Raw genomic sequence first — 18,615 nt, forward strand, 5'->3', positions numbered from 1 at the left:
GAAAGATGCTAAAAGAAGCTTCTCAGGCTAAAGAGAAATTAGATGAGAGGGAAATTTGGATCATCAGGAATGAAAGAGTGGAATTGGTATATATTTGGGTAAATATGAAGACAATTTTTCCCTTTTATTTAAAATTCATATATGTATAGTTTTTAGAGTAAAATTTATAACAATGGTAGATTTTCAATGTATGTAGATGTAAAATATGACAACTGTGGTAACCTAAGACAAGTTGGGGGGGGTGGAGGGGACCTGTGTGATTACAAAATTTGCATCTACCTACCTATTCACCAGTCCCCAGCGTATTCTCTTCATTGCCGTTGTCATTAATTACCAACATCCTGCCTTTGCTCACATTGTTAACATTGCTGAAAATGCTCTTTCTTCCCTCCCCCACCCCTCCATATCCTACTCATTTTTCAAGACCCAGCTCAAGTCTGAATATCTCCAACAAGTCTTTCTAGACAAAGATCCAAAGATCACTGAACTACTTATTATAGCCCCTTTTACCCAAAAACTCATTATTTATATTCTACACTAGCATGTTGGTAGAAGTTCCATGTGAGTTAGTCCTGTCTTCCCAGGGCACCTGGGTGGCTCAGTCAGTTGAGTGTCTGCCTTCGGCTCGGATCATGATCCTGAAGTCCTGGGATTGAGCCCCGCATCGGGCTACCTGCTCGGCGGGAGTCTGTTTCTCCCTCTCCCTCTGCTCCTCCCCCTGCTCATGTTCTCTCTCATGCTCGCTCACTCTCTCTCAAATAAATAAATAAAATCTTAAAAAAAAAATAGTCCTGTCTTCCCAACTAGATTATAAACTAGGCACATAACAAGAAGACCCAATGTTGCTGTTTAACCAATTAGATTTATACATGTTTAAAATATATGCCTAAGAATAGGCCCCCATTCTCACAGTTCATTCCAATACAGTAAAAACAGAACAAAAAAAATGTATATTTCTCATACCCCACCAACACCAACAATACCCATTCCAAACATGAAATTTGCACAGGGAAAAGCCAAACTACATTAACCATATTTGGATAGTACAGCTTTGGGACATGAGGCACAAGGGCCATTGGGTTTTTCCAGAAGCAAATTTCAAGTTTATGCCACAGCACAGGATACATTTTGTCACTCCAACAACTTTTCAATTCATGATCTAAACAATAACTTACAATAGTCATTTTGAAGACCAGTAAGATGAATCTTCACTTCCGGTTGGAGTATGGAATAGTCTGTATCACTGAATCTTTTAAGAAGGAAGCATTCATCTCTGACTCCGTCTCTGCAGCCTATAAAGAACAAACAGCTCCACATATCTTAATGATCCCGGAAGCATAATATTTATGCAGGTATTAAGACATAACAAAGTGAAAAAGAAAGTAGTCATCATGATAGAACTGAATTACAAGTTGCAGGAGAAGGGAAGGAAAAAAAGACTTCAGTATTAATTTAAACAAAAATTTAAAAAATATTTCATGGCATGGGGCGCCTGATGGCTCGGTCATTAAGCGTCTGCCTTTGGCTCAGGTGGTGATCCCAGGGTCCTGGGATTGAGTCCTGCATCGGACTCTCTGCTCAGCAGGAAGCCTGCTTCTCCCTCTCCGTCTGCCCCTCCCCCTGCTTGTGTTTCCTCTCTCACTGTCTCTGTCTGTCAAATAAATAAATAAAATCTTTAAATATATATATATATATATATTTCATGGCAATTTTTACTAAAAAGCACAAGTGCCAGACCTAAATATAAAATCTTGTGGGAAGCACACACAAACACTGTATCATACTTCGAATATTTATTCTGTCACTTGAGATTTTAAAATGACAGTAATTTTCGCATATCCATTTGTCTAGCACATCAACAATTACCTGATAGACGTAAGCTCTACTCTGAGTCTTTGTCAATAAATATCTGTGGATTCGTTTATTTTGGCTCTTTGTCTCACTGTTTCTGTATCAGAGTACACAGATTTACTTCTGGCTAGTTTTACCCATGACTGTCTGAGGTCAGGGTCCTACCTTGGGTTCAGTTTTAATTCTCATCAAAAGACCCACCTAAGTCTAAACCACAGGCCACCATTGTTTCATCCGCCCAACCACGTGGCTAGTGATCAAACTGAGAATGACATAAATTAATAGGCACTGAGCCCACCCAGGTAATTTGTGGTCTCTACGACCACACGCCTTCTGATAAAAGGCCTAAGAGCTTCACGATGCTATACCAAGAAGTAGATCGTTACTCACTGCCTTGGTGTTAGCCCCGAAGACCTGCAGTTGTGGGCAAAACTTAAAGGTTACTAGAAACGCTCAAGCACCTCCAATAAAGGTTTTTTAAAAAAACAAGTACGAACTTCCAGTTACAAAATGGAACTCAACACTCAACCGACTGAGCCACCCCGGTGCCCTGGGAAGTTACAAAATCATGGGGATGTAATGTACAGCATGGCAATTATAGTTAATAATACTGGATTGCATATTTGAAAAATACCAAGAGAATAGGTCTTAAGAGTTCTCATAACAAGAAAAAAAATTCTGTAACTATGAATGGTGATGAATGTTAACTGGATTTACTGTGGTGATCATTTTGCAATATATACAAATATCAAATCATTGTTTTATGCCTGAAGCTAATACAGATGGCCCATGAATAACATGGGTTTGAACTGCATGGGTCCACTTACATGTGGATTTTTTTTATAAATACCACAGAGTACCATAAATGTATTTTCTCCTACTTATAATTTTCCTAATAACATTTCCTTTTTTTCTAGCTTACTTTATTGTGAGAATATAGTATATAATATATATGACATACAAAATATGTGTTAATCAACTGTTTATATTATTGTTAAGACCTCCAGGCAACAGTAGGCTATGAGCAGTTAAGTTTTGGGGGAGTCAAAGTTATACACAGATTTTCACCCAAGTGAGGGGTTACTTTTCAGAATTGTGATCTAAGGGGTGCCTGGGTGGCTCAGTCTTTAAGCATCTGCCTTCAGCTCAGGTCATGATCCCAGGGTCTTGGCATAGAGCCCAGCATCGGGCTCCCTGCTCCGCAGGAAGCCCTCTCCCACTCCCCCTGCTTGTGTTCCCTCTCTTGCTGTCTCTCTCTCTCAAATAAATAAATAAAATCTTTAAAAAAAAAAAAGTGTGATCTAAGTAGATTGAAGGAGGTGAATGAAGCAGGAGAACTAAGTTCCTACCTACTATGCTAGAAAGATATGATAAAGTCTAAAATCTCAAGAAAGAGCAGTTTACAAATATCACTTAGAAAATAGATGTATTTAAAAAAGAAAAGAAACTAGATGTAAATAGTAGGGGAAGAGCTGGAAGGGTAAAGGTGGTTGCCTCTAGGAAACAAGACTTGGGGATGGGACAGGTAAGGCAGAGAAGTAGGAAAATTATCAAAATTTTATAATTATGTTGATTAGTCTAATAAATATAAAAATAATACATTCTAATATATTCTAAGGTAAGGAAGAAATGAAGGAAGAAGGGAGAGAGAAGGGTAGGAAAGAAGGACAAACAGAAAATCTTTGGCCCATACCTTTCCAGGCACACTGGGATTGCTCACAGAGCTGCATTTGCCCCCTAACCCACTGAGCCACCTTCTGGGTCGAAAATAGCTGGTTTAGGCATTTCTGAAAACAAGCAAATAAATACTTCTTTAGAAATGTGCGTGTACATCTCAGATGTTATGCATGGTATAGTGTTAAAACTGATAATTCACTAGGAAGGTCAAAGTTTCCACATTATCAAACCCAGTGCTACGACTGTTATTATTTACTACCTAACCACTGTGTAGTGAACACAGTGCTGAGCATTTTCCGTGTATTATTTCTAATGTCCGCAACGACTCCATAGGGCAGGTATTCCTCAGCTAGAATAAAATCTTCTTTTACCCTTCTAGCCTAAAAATCCTTTTAGCCCACAAACCAACTAAAGGCCAGCGATATCATCTAAGCCTGTAAGAACTGAAATGTCATGATAGTTCTAGTACATTGTGAAATTGAAAGACATCCCCAAGATAACCAAGTTGAACGTTAGTAAGGCTACTTTTTTAAGGAAGATTCCTTTCAAGAGGAGCCTCTCCGCATCCAGCCTAGAAGTGTTCTTTCAGTCCGTACTGAGATTTTCTCTGGAACTTAATTTTCTTCACCTATAGTATGTCAGGATCGAACTCATCATCTTAAGGGTCCTTTTCCATTTCCCTTTACCTACCAGAAGTGGGAACATCAAAAAAAAAATTTTTTAAGTAAAAAAATAAATAATTTAAAATTTTTTTAAAATGGGAACATCAAATCACAGAGATCTTAAGTAACTTGCCTCAGTTTCCATGAACACAAAAATCTGATTGCTCTCTCTTTGGGCTAGTACATAAAAAGCATTTCTGACATTGTTACACCCAACATCAATCAAAAACAGAAAAGAAAATTAGTAGTAAGTGTAAAGAAAACTACTTACTGGTATAAAAACATTTTAGTGAATAGTTAAAGCAGAGACAATTCCTTTTTTTCTCCTTCATGATAATATATCTAATTGTATATGTAAAACAATCATTGGATCACCATAATTCATACAAAGGTCTCTCTCACAGGCATCATTTTGAGATTTGGGTTTTCTTCCCGGATATTACGTCCTTGCCAGTCAGGGAATCATGGATTTTTAGGTATTCAGATTATAACAATGAGGTATAACTCAGGGTTTCTCATTTTTAGCACCACTGGCATTTGGCAGCAGATACTTCATTGTTGTGGGTGTTCTGTGCATTATAGGAGGTTTAGAGCATCTCAGGCTCTATCTACTAGATAGATGCCTTCCCCCTAGCTTGTGATAATCAAAAATGTGTTCAGACGTTGTCAAATGTCCCCTGGGGAGCAAAATCACACCCAGTTGAGAGCTACTGATATAAAATAACATTCCCAAAATCAATGTAACTCTTCAGAGAGTCACTTCTTCAGAATCCCATAGTTGGCACAAAGCTGACCAGGGCATTGCCCAGCACAGGGCGCTTCTGTTCCACATACCCAAGGGTGCTCTTCCCTCAGTAAGATCTACTTATTACTTTCATGAACAACTTGGCATAGAGCTGACTATATATAATAATTTTGAACATCTTCACAGCTCTGCAGGCCCCCGTCGTAGAAACACCCTCCACAGGACCTCTGAGGACCATCTGAAGACCCACATTTCCTGTAATTGTGAAAGACCTCACAGCGCATCTGCACCACTCCCGATGCTGTTTGACTTCTAACTGGTCATGACAACGAATGCTTGATATAAAGTATTGAGATAGTGTCCATTATCCCCTTCCCAGGTTCTTCAGTGACAATGGGACTCTAAGCAGTCGTGAGGTCAAGGCAGTAAAAACTCCAGTCTGTAAGACATAGAGTGTGGAAAGGCAGTGGTGCTAATAACCTGGCCTGGGCGTAAGGTCAACATGCCCCTAATGACATAGAACTCCCTGGCCATCTGCACCTCCAAACCTGTAACCAACAGTAAAGCACGTGGCAAAAGACCTGCCCTCAGATGTTTGTTTTCAATTTGCATATGATCTCAAATAATTAAATTTTACATTCACAATATTGTTCCTCTAGCAAGATATATATGCCGAACACTGGAAGCACATACTAAATGCATAACTTTGCCCAAGCTGAGAATTTATGACTTTCCTAGTTTAAAGCTTTCTAAATGAAACCTTGATTCCTTCAAAAGGTCTTCATTTGATTTGATAAACCCTTAAAACATGCTAGTGATAGTTAATGTACCCAAGGATTTAGATCAGACTCCTCTAAGATCTTGAAACCATAATAAATAAGATACTTAAAGGAACTAAATTAACTTAGTCAAGAAACAACAAAAAAAAAACAACAATAACAAAAACTTAAGGGAAATGTTTAAAAGACCATCTTATAGGGGCGCCTGGGTGTCTCAATAGGTTGAGCATCTGTCTGACTCTTGATTTTGGCTCAGATCATGATCTCAGGGTCCTGGGATGGAGCCCCACCTAGAGCCCTGCCTCGAGCTCCACAGGGCTCTGTGCTCAGCAGGGAGCCTGCTTGGGATTCTATCTCTTCCTCTCCCTCTGCCCCTCACCCTGCTCGCACTTTCTCTGTCTCTCTAAAATAAATAAATAAATATATTTTTTAAAAAGACCATCTTATAGAGGAAGAATTTAACTTATCTTGAGAGACTCCAGAGGGCAGACCAAGTCACCAAATAGTTGGAAATGATTATACAAGAAGTTTTTTGGCTGAGGGGAAGCATACCATAATACGTATAATTTCATAATATTTTTAATCCTTACCTTTTTAAAAAAAACTATTTCTTAATTCAATATAGTTAATAAACAGTTTTATAAGAGTTTTGGATGTACAATATAATGATTCAACAATTCTATACATTACACAATGCTCTACATTGTGAATTTTCTGGAATTTTCTTTTTATTTTGTTGATGGTTTCCTTCACTGTGCAAAAGCTTTTATTTTGGTGTAGTCCCAGTAATTTGATTTTGCTTTTGTTTCCCTTGCCAGAGGAGACATATCTTTTTTTCTGTTTGAAATAAGAATGCTTTATTTTACTTTATTTTATTTTATTTTATTTTAATTATGTTATGTTAGTCACCATAGAGTACACCATTAGTTTTTGATATAGTGTTCCATGATTCATTGTTTGTGTATAACACCCAGTGCTCCATGCAGTACGTGCCCTCTTTAATACCCATCACCAGGCTAACCCACCCTCCCACCCCCCTCCCCTCTAAAACCCTCAGTTTGTTTCTCGGAGTCCATAGTCTCTCATGGTTCGTCTCCCCCTCTGGCTCCCCCCCCCTTCATTTTTCCCTTCCTTCTCCTAATGTCTTCCATGCTGTTCCTTATGTTCCATAAATAAGTGAAACCATATGATAATTGACTTTCTCTGCTTGACTTATTTCACTTGGCATAATCCCCTCCAGTTCCATCCATGTTGATGCAAATGGTGGGTATTCATCCTTTCTGATGGCTGAGTAATACTCCATTGTATATATGGACCACATCCTCTTTATCCATTCATCTGTTGAAGGGCATCTTGGCTCTCTCCACAGTTTGGCTATTGTGGACATTGCTGCTATGAACATTGGGGTGCATATGGCCCTTCCTTTCACTACATCTGTGTCTTTGGGGTAAATACCCAGTAGTGCAATTGCTGGATCATAGCATAGCTCTATTTTTAATTTTCTGAGGCACCTCCACACTGTTTTCCAAAGTGGCTGTACCAAGTTGCATTCCCACCAACAGTTAAGAAGGTTCCCCTTTCTCCACAACCTCTCCAACATTTGTTGTTTCTTGCCTTGTCATTTTTGCCATTCTAACTGGTGTAAGGTGGTATCTCAGTGTGGTTTTGATTTGAATTTCCCTGATGGCTAATGATGATGGACATTTTTTCATGTGTCTGTTAACCATTTGTATGTCTTCTTTTGAAAAGTGTCTGTTCATGTCTTCTGCCCATTTATTGACTTGATTATTTGTTTTTTGGGTGTTGAGTTTGAGAAGTTCTTTATAGATCTTGGAAATCAGCACTTTGTCTGTAGTGTCATTTGCAAATATCTTCTCCCATTCTGTGGGTTGCCTCTTTGTTTGGTTGACTACTTCTTCTGCTGTGAAGAAGCTTTTTATCTTGATGAAGGCCCAAAAGTTCATTTTCCTTTTTGTTTCCCTTGCCTTTGGGGAAGTGTCTTGAAAGAAGCTTCTGTGCCTGATGTCGAAGAAGTTACTGCCTATGTTCTCCTGTAGGATTTTGATGGATTCCTATCTCACATTGAGGTCTTTCAGCCATTTTGAGTTTAACTTTGTGTATGGTGTAAGAGAATGGTCGAGTTTCATTCTTCTGTATATAGCTGTCCAGTTTCCCAGCATCATTTATTGAAGACACTGTCTTTTTTCCATTGCATATTTTTTCCTGCTTTGTCAAAGATTATTTGACCATAGAGTTGAGGGTCCATATCTGGGCTGTATAAGTGTATAAGAAAGCAACTGATTTCTGTGCATTGATTTTGTATCCTGCCACATTACTGAATTGCTGTATGAGTTCTAGTAATTGGTGGAATCTTTTGGGTTTTCCACATAAAGTATCATGTCATCTGCAAAGAGAGAGAGTTTGACTTCTTCTTTGCCAATTTGAATACATTTTATTTCTTTTTGTTGTCTGATTGCTGTTGCTAGGACTTCTAATACTATGTTGAACAATAGTGGTGAGAGTGGGCATCCTTGACGTGTTCCTGATCTTAAGGGAAAGGCTCTCAGCTTTTCCCCATTGAGAATGATATTTACTGTGGGTTTTCCATAGATGGATTTTATGAAATTGAGGAATGTTCTCTCTATCCCTATACTCTGAAGAGTTTTAATCAGGAAAGAATGCTGTATTTTATCAAATGCTTTTTCTGGATCAAATGAAAAGACCATATGGTTCTTCTCTCTCAGAGGAGACATATATTTAAAAAATGTTTCTACAACTGATGTCAAAGAGATTACTGCCTATGTTTTCTTCTAGGAATTTTATGGTTTCAGAAATCACACTTAATGGGTCTTTAACCCATTTTGTGGTTATTTTGTGTATGGTGTAAGAAAGTGGTCCAGTTTCATTCTTTTGCATGTAGCTGTCCAGTTTTCCCAACACCATTTGTTGAAAAGGCTTTGTTTTTCCCATTGCATATTCTTGCCTCCTTTGTAGTTCCAGACACATTTTAAGATTGTTCTAGTTCTCTGAAAAATGCTATTGATCTTTTGATAGGGGTTGCATTAAATCTGGAAATTGCTTTGGGTAATATTGGCATTTTGACAAGATTTGTTCTTCTGATCCATGAGCATGGAATATCTTTTTATTTGTTTGTGTCATCTTTAATTTCTTTCATCAGTGTTTTATAGTTTTCAAAGTACAGGCCTTTTACTTCCTTGGTTAAGTTTATTCCTAGGTATCTTACTGTTTTTGGTGCAATTGTAAATGGGATTGTTTAATTTCTCTTTCTGATGCTTCATTATTAGTATATAGAAATGCAACAGATTTCTGTATACTTATTTTGTACCCTGCCACTTTACCTAATTCATTTATTATCAGTTCTGGTAGTCTTTTGATGGAGTCTTTAGGGTTTTCTCTATAGTATCATGTCATCTGGATCTTTACCTTTTTTCTGTTTCATTTTCACTTTTTTGATTGATACTAACTGAACTTGTATATTTGTTGGGTATTATATTTCTTTTACAAAGTGCCCCTATTCATGTCCTTCACTCACTCATTTTTTCTGTCAGGAACCCATCATTTTCTTACTGACTTGTAAGAGTGGCTAAGCCAGTTCCTTCCCCACATTTGGGACTCATTTGTCTGAGCTTCTCAGGACATGAGATCGTCAGTTTTCTCTTTTTACCTACCTGGCCTTTTGAGGCAACGTTTTCATTCCAGCCTCTATCCAGTGCATGAGCTGCCTTGCAAAAATGGAGAGCAGAGTTATTTGTTTCAAAACTCCCTTTGATGGGTGTCTTCAGTGGTTCTTGGTAGGACCCTGCAAGAAAAACATTTAGCTTTTGTTTTTCAAAATAAGATAATCACTTTGGTTGGTGGTTGACCATTGTGTCTTTCACAATAGAATGTGAAGACACAGACCCTCATCTCTCCAAAATCCTGGCAGAGGTGGATAAAAGAGGGAGGGTCAGCACAGGGCCTTCTCCAAAACACCAGGGTCATAAGTGAGCACTGCCTCAGTGGCCTCTGTAGGAAATGCCAAAATAAAAGACCTGACTCCCACTGCAACAGCAGCAGAAATGCTTTATCTCTGCATAGAAAGAACATATTTGCACATTTGAAGAATAGATACAAACAGTTCCAGAGTTTTAAGATGATGGAGCAAAGGTGTCTGGTTTGCCCAGGCTATGATCATCCTGCCAGGAAATCACTGTGGGATGGTTGCTTTCCTAATCATTTTGCCTCTCCCTCTTGCTTTTATAGAAAGATGCTGTAAAGGTTGTTTGAGATGGCATCAGTGAAATACTTTCTAAGTTAAAGTAATAATAGAGTCAATGTTATTCGCATTACTGTTATTCATATCTGTTCTCTTCTCAAGATTGAGAAAGCCCTTTACCAAACTTTTAACTGCACAGAAAACCCTGTCACGTCATCCTCTAAAACTAAGTATCTTATATGTTCATATCACTTCTTCATCAGAGGGGCCAAGGGACCATTGAAAAATCTTATATGGGGGGGCAGAGCAAGATGGCGGAGGAGTAGGAGACCTAGGTTTCGTCTGGTCTCAGGAATTCAGCTGAATAGGGATCAAACCATTCTCAACACCTACGAACTCAACAGGAGATCGAAGAGGAGAGTAGCAACAACTCTCTGAACAGAGAAGCAACCACTTACTGGAAGGTAGGACGTGCGGAGAAGTGAATCCCAGGCGATATTCGGGAGGATAGATGGCGGGGGAGGAGCCTCTGTAGGCCGCTTCTGGCAAGTGATAGAGCCACGGAGCACAAAATCGGAACTTTTAGAAGTCGGCTCCGCTGAGGGACGTCGCTTGCTCCATGGCTAAGCGGGGGGTGGAACCCTCCTGGGACAGTGTGGTCTCAGGACCCTCGGGGTCACAGAAAGACCGGGGGTGCCTGAGTGTGCCAGAGCTCCCAGGGATCGGAGCAGGGAAGCTGGCTGCAGAGACGGAGGCCAGGCACGGGCTCTCAGCTCGGGGTTGCCATAAACTGTGATCGGTGACAGTCGGGCCACTGCTCCTCCAGCAGGGACCCAACAAGCGGCAGAGCTGGGGAGACTCCCCTTTCTCCCCAGGGAGGAGCGGCACAGGAGCGCACCACAGGGATCTGCTGGGTTTGGAGACTCCACACGGGGTTGTGTGCCAGAGATAGAAACTCTCAGTCACAGGCCGGGTGAGCACGGAGTGCAGCCGGAGACCAGGGAGACGGGAGTGACTGCTTTTCTCGGGGGGCGCACTGAGGAGCGGGACCCCGAGTTCTCAGCTCCTCCGGGTGGAGATTGGGAGGCCACCATTTTTGCCCTGGTCCTCCAAAGCTGTACTGAGAGCTTGCAGGGAACAAAAGCTCCTGAGAGCAAACCCCAGCAGCTTGCTTGGCCCAGACCGACAAGGGCGGGGCAATTCAGCCTCCGGCAAAGATATTTGGGAACCACAGCAACAGGCCGCTCCCCCAGAAGATCAGCACGAACAGCCAGCAAGCCAAGACCAAGTTTACCGAGCAAGGACAACGGGAGAACTCCTGCACTAGGGAAATACTGCACATAGAATTCATGGCTTTTTTTTAACATGATTCATTAGTTCATCAAAGTTAATTTTTGTTAACTGTTTTTTTTTTATTTTTATTTTTCCCTTTTTCAACCAACATCTTATCAATCCCTTTTTAAAAAAAAAAAACATTTTTTATTTTTCATTTTTAGAGTCATATTTTATCCCTTCAGAGTAGTTACCCTTATTTTTGGCATATATATATAAGTTGTTCTCTCTTTAAAATTTTGAGATACAGTTTCTTCTAACAGATCAAAATATACCCTAAATCACTAGTGTATGGCTTTGTTCTAGTCTCCTGCCTGATCACATTCTCTCCCTTTTTTCTTTTTTTTTCTTAAATCTTCTTCTTTCTTTTTTCAAACAACTTCTTATTGTATCAATTCCTTTTATAAAATCTTTTATAATTTTCATCTTTACAGTCATCTTCCATCCCTTCATTGTATCAACCCTTATTTTGTACATATATAAGTCTTTCTTCCTTTAAAATTTTAGGAGGCACTTTTTTCTAACAGACCAAAATACGCCCAAAATCTAGTGTGTGGCACTGATCTATGCACTAGCCTGATCATATTTGATCATATTCTGCTTTTTTTGTATTGTTCTGTTTTTGTTTTTATCTTTTTTTCTTTTTTTTCTCCTTCTTTTTTCTTTCTTTCCCTTTCTTTTCCTCTGGTTTCAGGTCTTTTCTGATTTGTATACAGTATATTTGCTGGGGATGTTGTAAACCTGTTAGCATTTTGATCTCTCATTCATCTATTCTCCTCTGGACAAAATGACAAGACGAAAAAAATCACCTCAGCAAAAACAACAAGAGGTAGTACGGCCAGCCAGGGACCTACTCAACACGGACATTAGTACGATGTCAGACCTAGAGTTCAGAATCATGACTTTAAAGATACTAGCTGGGCTTGAAAAAAGCGTGGAAGATATTAGAGAAACCCTTTCTGGAGAAATAAAAGAACTAAAATCTAACCAAGTCGAAATCAAAAAGGCTATTAATGAGGTGCAATCAAAAATGGGGGCACTAACTGCTAGGATAAATGAGGCAGAAGAGAGAATCAGCGATCTAGAAGACCAAATGATGCAAAATAAAGAGGCTGAGAAAAAGAGAGAGAAACAACTACAGGATCACGAGGGCAGAATTCAAGAGATAAGCGATATGATAAGACGAAACAACATTAGAATAATTGGGATCCCAGAAGAAGAAGAAAGAGAGAGGGGGGCAGAAGGTATATTGGAGCAAATAATAGCAGAGAACTTCCCTAATGTGAGGAAGGAAACAGGCATCAAAATCCAGGAGGCACAGAGAACCCCTCTCAAAATCAATAATAATAGGTCAACACCCCGACATCTAATAGTAAAACTTACGAGTCTCAGAGACAAAGAGAAAATCCTGAAAGCAGCTCGGGAGAAGAGATATGTAATCTACAATGGTAAAAATATTAGATTGGCAACAGACCTATCCACAGAGACCTGGCAGGCCAGAAAGGACTGGCAAGATATCTTCAGAGCACTAACCGAGAAAAATATGCAGCCAAGAATACTATATCCAGCTAGGCTGTCATTGAAAATAGAAGGAGAGATCAAAAGCTTCCAGGAAAAACAAAAACTAAAGGAATTTGCAAACACGAAACCAGCCCTCCAAGAAATATTGAAAGGGGTCCTCTAAGCAAAGAGAGAGCCTAAAAGCAGCATAGATCAGAAAGGAACACAGACAACATATAGTAACAGTCACCTTACAGGCAATACAATGGCACTAAATTCATACCTTTCAATAGTTACCCTGAATGTAAATGGGCTAAATGCCCCAATCAAAAGACACAGGCTATCAGATTGGATTGAAAAACAAGACCCATCCATATGCTGTCTGCAAGAGACTCATTTTAGACCCAAAGACACCCCCAGATTGAAAGTGAGGGGTGGAAAACCATTTACCATGCTAATGGACACCAAAAGAAAGCTGGGGTGGCAATCCTCATATCAGACATCCTAGATTTTAAAACAAAGACTGTAATAAGAGATGAGGAAGGACACTATATCCTACTTAAAGGGTCTATCCAACAAGAAGATCTAACAATTGTAAATATCTATGCCCTGAACATGGGAGCAGCCAATTATATAAGGCAATTAATAACAAAAGCAAAGAAACACATTGACAACAATGCAATAATAGTGGGGGACTTTAACACCCCCCTCACTGAAATGGACAGATCATCTAAGCAAAAGATCAACAAGGAAATAAAGACTTTAGATGACACACTGGACCAAATGGACTTCACAGACATATTAGGAACATTCCATCCCAAAGCAACAGAACACACATTCTTCTCTAGTGCCCATGGAACATTCTCCAGAATTGATCACATCCTAGGTCACAAATCAGGTCTCAACTGGTACCAAAAGATTGGGATCGTTCCCTGCATATTTTCAGACCACAATGTTTTGAAACTAGAACTCAATCACAAGAGGAAAGTCGGAAAGAACTCAAATACATGGAGGCTAAAGAGCATCCTACTAAAGAATGAATGGGTCAACCAGGAAATTAAAGAAGAATCAAAAAAATTCATGGAAACCAATGAAAATGAAAACACAACTGTTCAAAATCTTTGGAATACAGCAAAGGCAGTCCTGAGAGGAAAGTATATAGCAATACAAGCCTTTCTCAAGAAACAAGAAAGGTCTCAAATACACAACCTAACCCTACACTGAAAGGAGCTGGAGAAAGAACAGCAAGTAAAGCCTAAACCCAGCAGGAGAAGAGAAATAATAAAGATCAGAGCAGAAATCAATGAACTAGAAACCAAAAGAACAGTAGAACAGATCAACGAAACTAGGAGCTGGTTCTTTGAAAGAATTAACAAGATTGATAAACCCCTGGCCAGACTGATCAAGAAGAAAAGAGAAATGACCCAAATCAACAAAATCATGAATGAAAGAGGAGAGATCACAACCAACACCAAAGAAATACAAACAATTACAAGAACAGATTATGAGCAACTCTATGCCAGCAAATTAGATAACCTGGAAGAAATAGGTGCATTCCTAGAGATGTATCAACTACCAAAATTGAACCAGAAAGAAATAGAAAACCTGAACAGACCTATAACCACTAAGGAAATTGAAGCAGTCATCAAAAATCTCCCAAGAAACAAAAGCCTAGGGCCAGATGGCTTCCCAGGGGAATTCTATCAGACATTTAAAGAAGAATTAATACCTATTCTCCTGAAACTGTTCCAAAAAATAGAAATGGAAGGAAAACTTCCAAACTCATTTTATGAGGCCAGCATTACCTTGATCCCAAAACCAGACAAAGACCCCATCCAAAAGGAGAATTACAGACCAATATCCTTGATGAACATGGATGCAAAAATTCTCACCAAAATACTAGCCAATAGGATCCAACAGTACATTAAAAGGATTATTCACCACGACCAAGTGGGATTTATCCCTGGGCCGCAAGGCTGGTTCAACATCCACAAATCAATCAACGTGATACAATACATTAAGAAAAGAAAGAACAAGAATCATATGATCCTCTCAATAGATGCAGAGAAAGCATTTGACAAAGTACAGCATCCTTTCTTGATCAAAACTCTTCAGAGTATAGGGATAGAGGGTACATACCTCAATATCATAAAGCCATCTACGAAAAACCTACAGCGAATATCATTCTCAATGGGGAAAAGCTGAGAGCTTTTCCCCTAAGGTCAGGAACGCGGCAGGGATGTCCACTCTCACCACTGCTATTCAACATAGTATTAGAAGTCCTAGCCAGAGCAATCAGACAACAAAAAGAAATCAAAGGCATCCAAATCGGCAGAGAGGAAGTCAAACTCTCACTCTTTGCAGATGATATGATACTGTATGTGGAAAACCCAAAAGACTCCACCCCAAAACTGCTAGAACTCATACAGGAATTCAGTCAAGTAGCAGGCTATAAAATCAATGCACAGAAATCAGTGGCATTCCTATACACCAACAACAAGACAGAAGAGAGACAAATCAAGGAGTTGATCCCATTTACAATTGCACCCAAAACCATAAGATACCTAGGAATAAATTTAACCAAAGAGGAAAAGGATCTGTACTCAGAAAACTATAAAATCCTCATGAAAGAAATTGAAGAAGACACAAAGAAATGGAAAAACGTTCCATGCTCATGGATTGGGAGAACCAACATTGTGAAGATGTCAATGCTACCTAGAGCAATCTACACATTCAATGCAATCCCCATCAAAATATCATCCACTTTTTTCAAAGAAATGGAACAAATAATCCTAAAATTTGTATGGAACCAGAAGAGACCCCGAATAGCCAGAGGAATATTGAAAAAGAAAAGCAAAGCTGGCGGCATCACAATTCCGGACTTCCAGCTCTATTATAAAGCTGTCATCATCAAGACAGTATGGTACTGGCACAAAAACAGACACAAAGATCAATGGAACAGATTCGAGAGCCCAGAAATGGACCCTCAACCCTATGGTCAACTTATCTTTGACAAAGCAGGAAAGAATGTCCAATGGAAAAAAGACAGTCTCTTCAACAAATGGTGTTGGGAAAATTGGACAGCCACATGCAGAAGAATGAAACTGGACCATTTCCTTACACCACATACAAAAATAGACTCCAAATGGCTGAAAGACCTAAACGTGAGACAGGAGTCCATCAAAATCCTAAAGGAGAACACAGGTAGTAACCTCTTCGACCTCAGCCGCAGCAACTTCTTCCTAGAAACATCGCCAAAGGCAAGGGAAGCCAGGGCAAAAATGAACTATTGGGATTTCATCAAGATAAAAAGCTTTTGCACAGCAAAAGAAACAGTCCACAAAACCAAAAGACAACCGACAGAATGGGAGAAAATATTTGCAAATGACATATCAGATAAAGGGCTAGTATCCAAAATCTATAAAGAACTTCTCAAATTCAACACCCAAAGAACAAATAATCCAATCAAGAAGTGGGCAGAAGACATGAACAGACATTTTTCCAAAGAAGACATCCAAATGGCCAACAGGCACATGAAAAAGTGCTCAACATCGCTCAGCATCAGGGAAATCCAAATCAAAACCTCAATGAGATACCACCTCACACCAGTCAGAATGGCTAAAATTAACAAGTCAGGAAATGACGGATGTTGGCGGGGATGTGGAGAAAGGGGAACCCTCCTACACTGTTGGTGGGAATGCAAGCTGGTGCAACCACTCTGGAAAACAGTATGGAGGTTCCTCAAACAGTTGAAGTTAGAGCTACCATTCGATCCAGCAATTGCACTACTGGGTATTTACCACAAAGATACAAATGTAGGGACCCAAAGGGGTACATGCACCCCAATGTTTATAGCGGCAGTGTCCACAAGAGCCAAACTGTGGAAAGAGCCAAGATGTCCATCGACAGATGAATGGATAAAGAAGAGGTGGTATATATACACAATGGAATATTATGCAGCCATCAAAAGGAATGAGATCTTGCCATGTGCGACGACGTGGATGGAACTGGAGCATGTTATGCCTAGTGAAATAAGTCAATCAGAGAAAGACATGTATCATATGACCTCACTGATATGAGGAATTCTTAATCTCAGGAAACAGAGTGTTGCTGGAGTGGTTGGGGGTGGGAGGGATGGGGTGGCTGGGTGATAGACATTGGGGAGGGTATGTGCTACGGTGAGCACTGTGAATTGTGCAAGACTGTTGAATCACAGATCTGTACTTCTGAAACAAATAACGCAACATATGTTAAGAAAAAAGAAAAAGAAGAAGATAGCAGGAGAGGAAGAATGAAGGGGAGTAAGTCAGAGGGGGAGACGAACCATGAGAGATGATGGACTCTGAAAAGCACACTGAGGGTTCTAGAGGGGAGGAGGGTAGGGGGATGGGTTAGCCTGGTGATGGGTATTAAAGAGGGCACATTCTGCATGGAGCACTGGGTGTTATGAACAAACAATGAATCATGGAACACTACATCAAAAACTAATGATGTAATATATGGTGATTAACATAACAATAAAAAATAAAAAAAAGAAAAATCTTATATAATTATAATCTTTACAAAAGGAATCACATACCACCGTAAATCACAGAAATGCATCTAAAATACAACATACTGTCTTTTGTTTTTGTTTCATTTCCCACCCCACCCCACCCCCGACCCCCACATCACCACCTTGGGAATTTCTTATTCAAAGGAAGAAGAAAAGGAAAGCACTTGATGAATGTGATACTAGATAGTCTACGAGACAAAGATTCTCTCGGAAATATCTGTTTCATTAACAATTTTTTTAAACAGCCTGTGGAATTTCTATTACCTCACCTAGAATCAGAGTCTCTTTCTCAGGAGTTATCTTCAGCATGGATCCAGAAGCTTCTGGGAGGTAAGTGGTTGAAAGCTCTTCCCCAAAGGAGCAGGCTGCCAGATCCCTGGTTTGGCTTTGCCGCCATCTGGTGGTAACTGGGCTACTGGCAATGGGAACCTCAGCAGACAGCCTCTTCACAAAGTTGCTCTTGAAGCTAGAATATGTAGTCTTAACTTCATCAAATATCTATTTAACAAGAAAAAAAGCTGTAATTTATAGTGGCCTCAATGATGCAAAAGTAGGTATTCCTTAAAGGAGAACTATAAACAACTCAACTAGTACAAAACAAATTATAAATCAGATTTTTAGTTTTTGTGACCTGAGAGAATGTTATTTTATATATATAAATGTGTGTGTGTGTGTGTGTGTGTGTGTGTGTGTGTGTGTACTTAGAGCCTCTGTTCAAGGGTCTCAAGATGTATAAAGGCAGCTTGGAGAGTAATTATGTTTACAGTTATTACAATTACATATCAATATAAAATATGAAGTTGAAATAACCCTATATATTGAACAGACAAAATGTTTATACAAAATCACAAAATTGCAAATCTGGAAATAAACAGCAATTTTCTAGTCCAACCTTTTCATTTCACAGATGAGATAACTGAGGCCTAAGTTGCTCAACATTCATCTCATTCCCTCTGAGAAACCCCAGGAGTTTGGTACTTACAGATCCTATAATGGTGAACAAGGTCATGTATCTACGTGAAATTAAAATGCAAATGACAAATTGGAAATATATTTTTAATAAGATGCCAGGCATGTTAGATTAATATCTTTGTGAAAAGGACTCTTAGAAAAATTTAGACAAATTTTCAAACCAAATAGAAAAAAATAGGGCATAGGACCCAAAAAGACAATTCACAAAAGAGATATATAAATATCCCCAAAATATTCAACCTCACTAATAATCAAAGAAATGCTAATTTAAAACAGTAACAAGATGCTAGCAATGATTTTTTTTAAATGACAAGCCCCAGGGTTGA

At 39.3% G+C, this 18,615-nt stretch overlaps 1 protein-coding gene across 1 annotated transcript in view; it reads right to left on the reverse strand.

Moving 5' to 3' along the window:
* Nucleotides 1-18,615, reverse strand: part of CDC20B (cell division cycle 20B) — a 49,099-nt gene that overhangs the window by 14,563 nt on the left and 15,921 nt on the right. The window contains exons 3-6 of the mRNA XM_027604423.1: nucleotides 17,587-17,815; nucleotides 9,404-9,534; nucleotides 3,545-3,638; nucleotides 1,176-1,292 (exon numbers count right to left, since the gene is read on the reverse strand). Of these exons, the coding sequence (XP_027460224.1) occupies nucleotides 1,176-1,292; nucleotides 3,545-3,638; nucleotides 9,404-9,534; nucleotides 17,587-17,815 (571 nt within the window). The remainder of the gene's footprint in view (nucleotides 1-1,175; nucleotides 1,293-3,544; nucleotides 3,639-9,403; nucleotides 9,535-17,586; nucleotides 17,816-18,615) is intronic.

The sequence above is a fragment of the Zalophus californianus genome, chromosome 5, assembly GCF_009762305.2.
Source record: "Zalophus californianus isolate mZalCal1 chromosome 5, mZalCal1.pri.v2, whole genome shotgun sequence".
Taxonomy (NCBI): Eukaryota; Metazoa; Chordata; class Mammalia; order Carnivora; family Otariidae; genus Zalophus; species Zalophus californianus.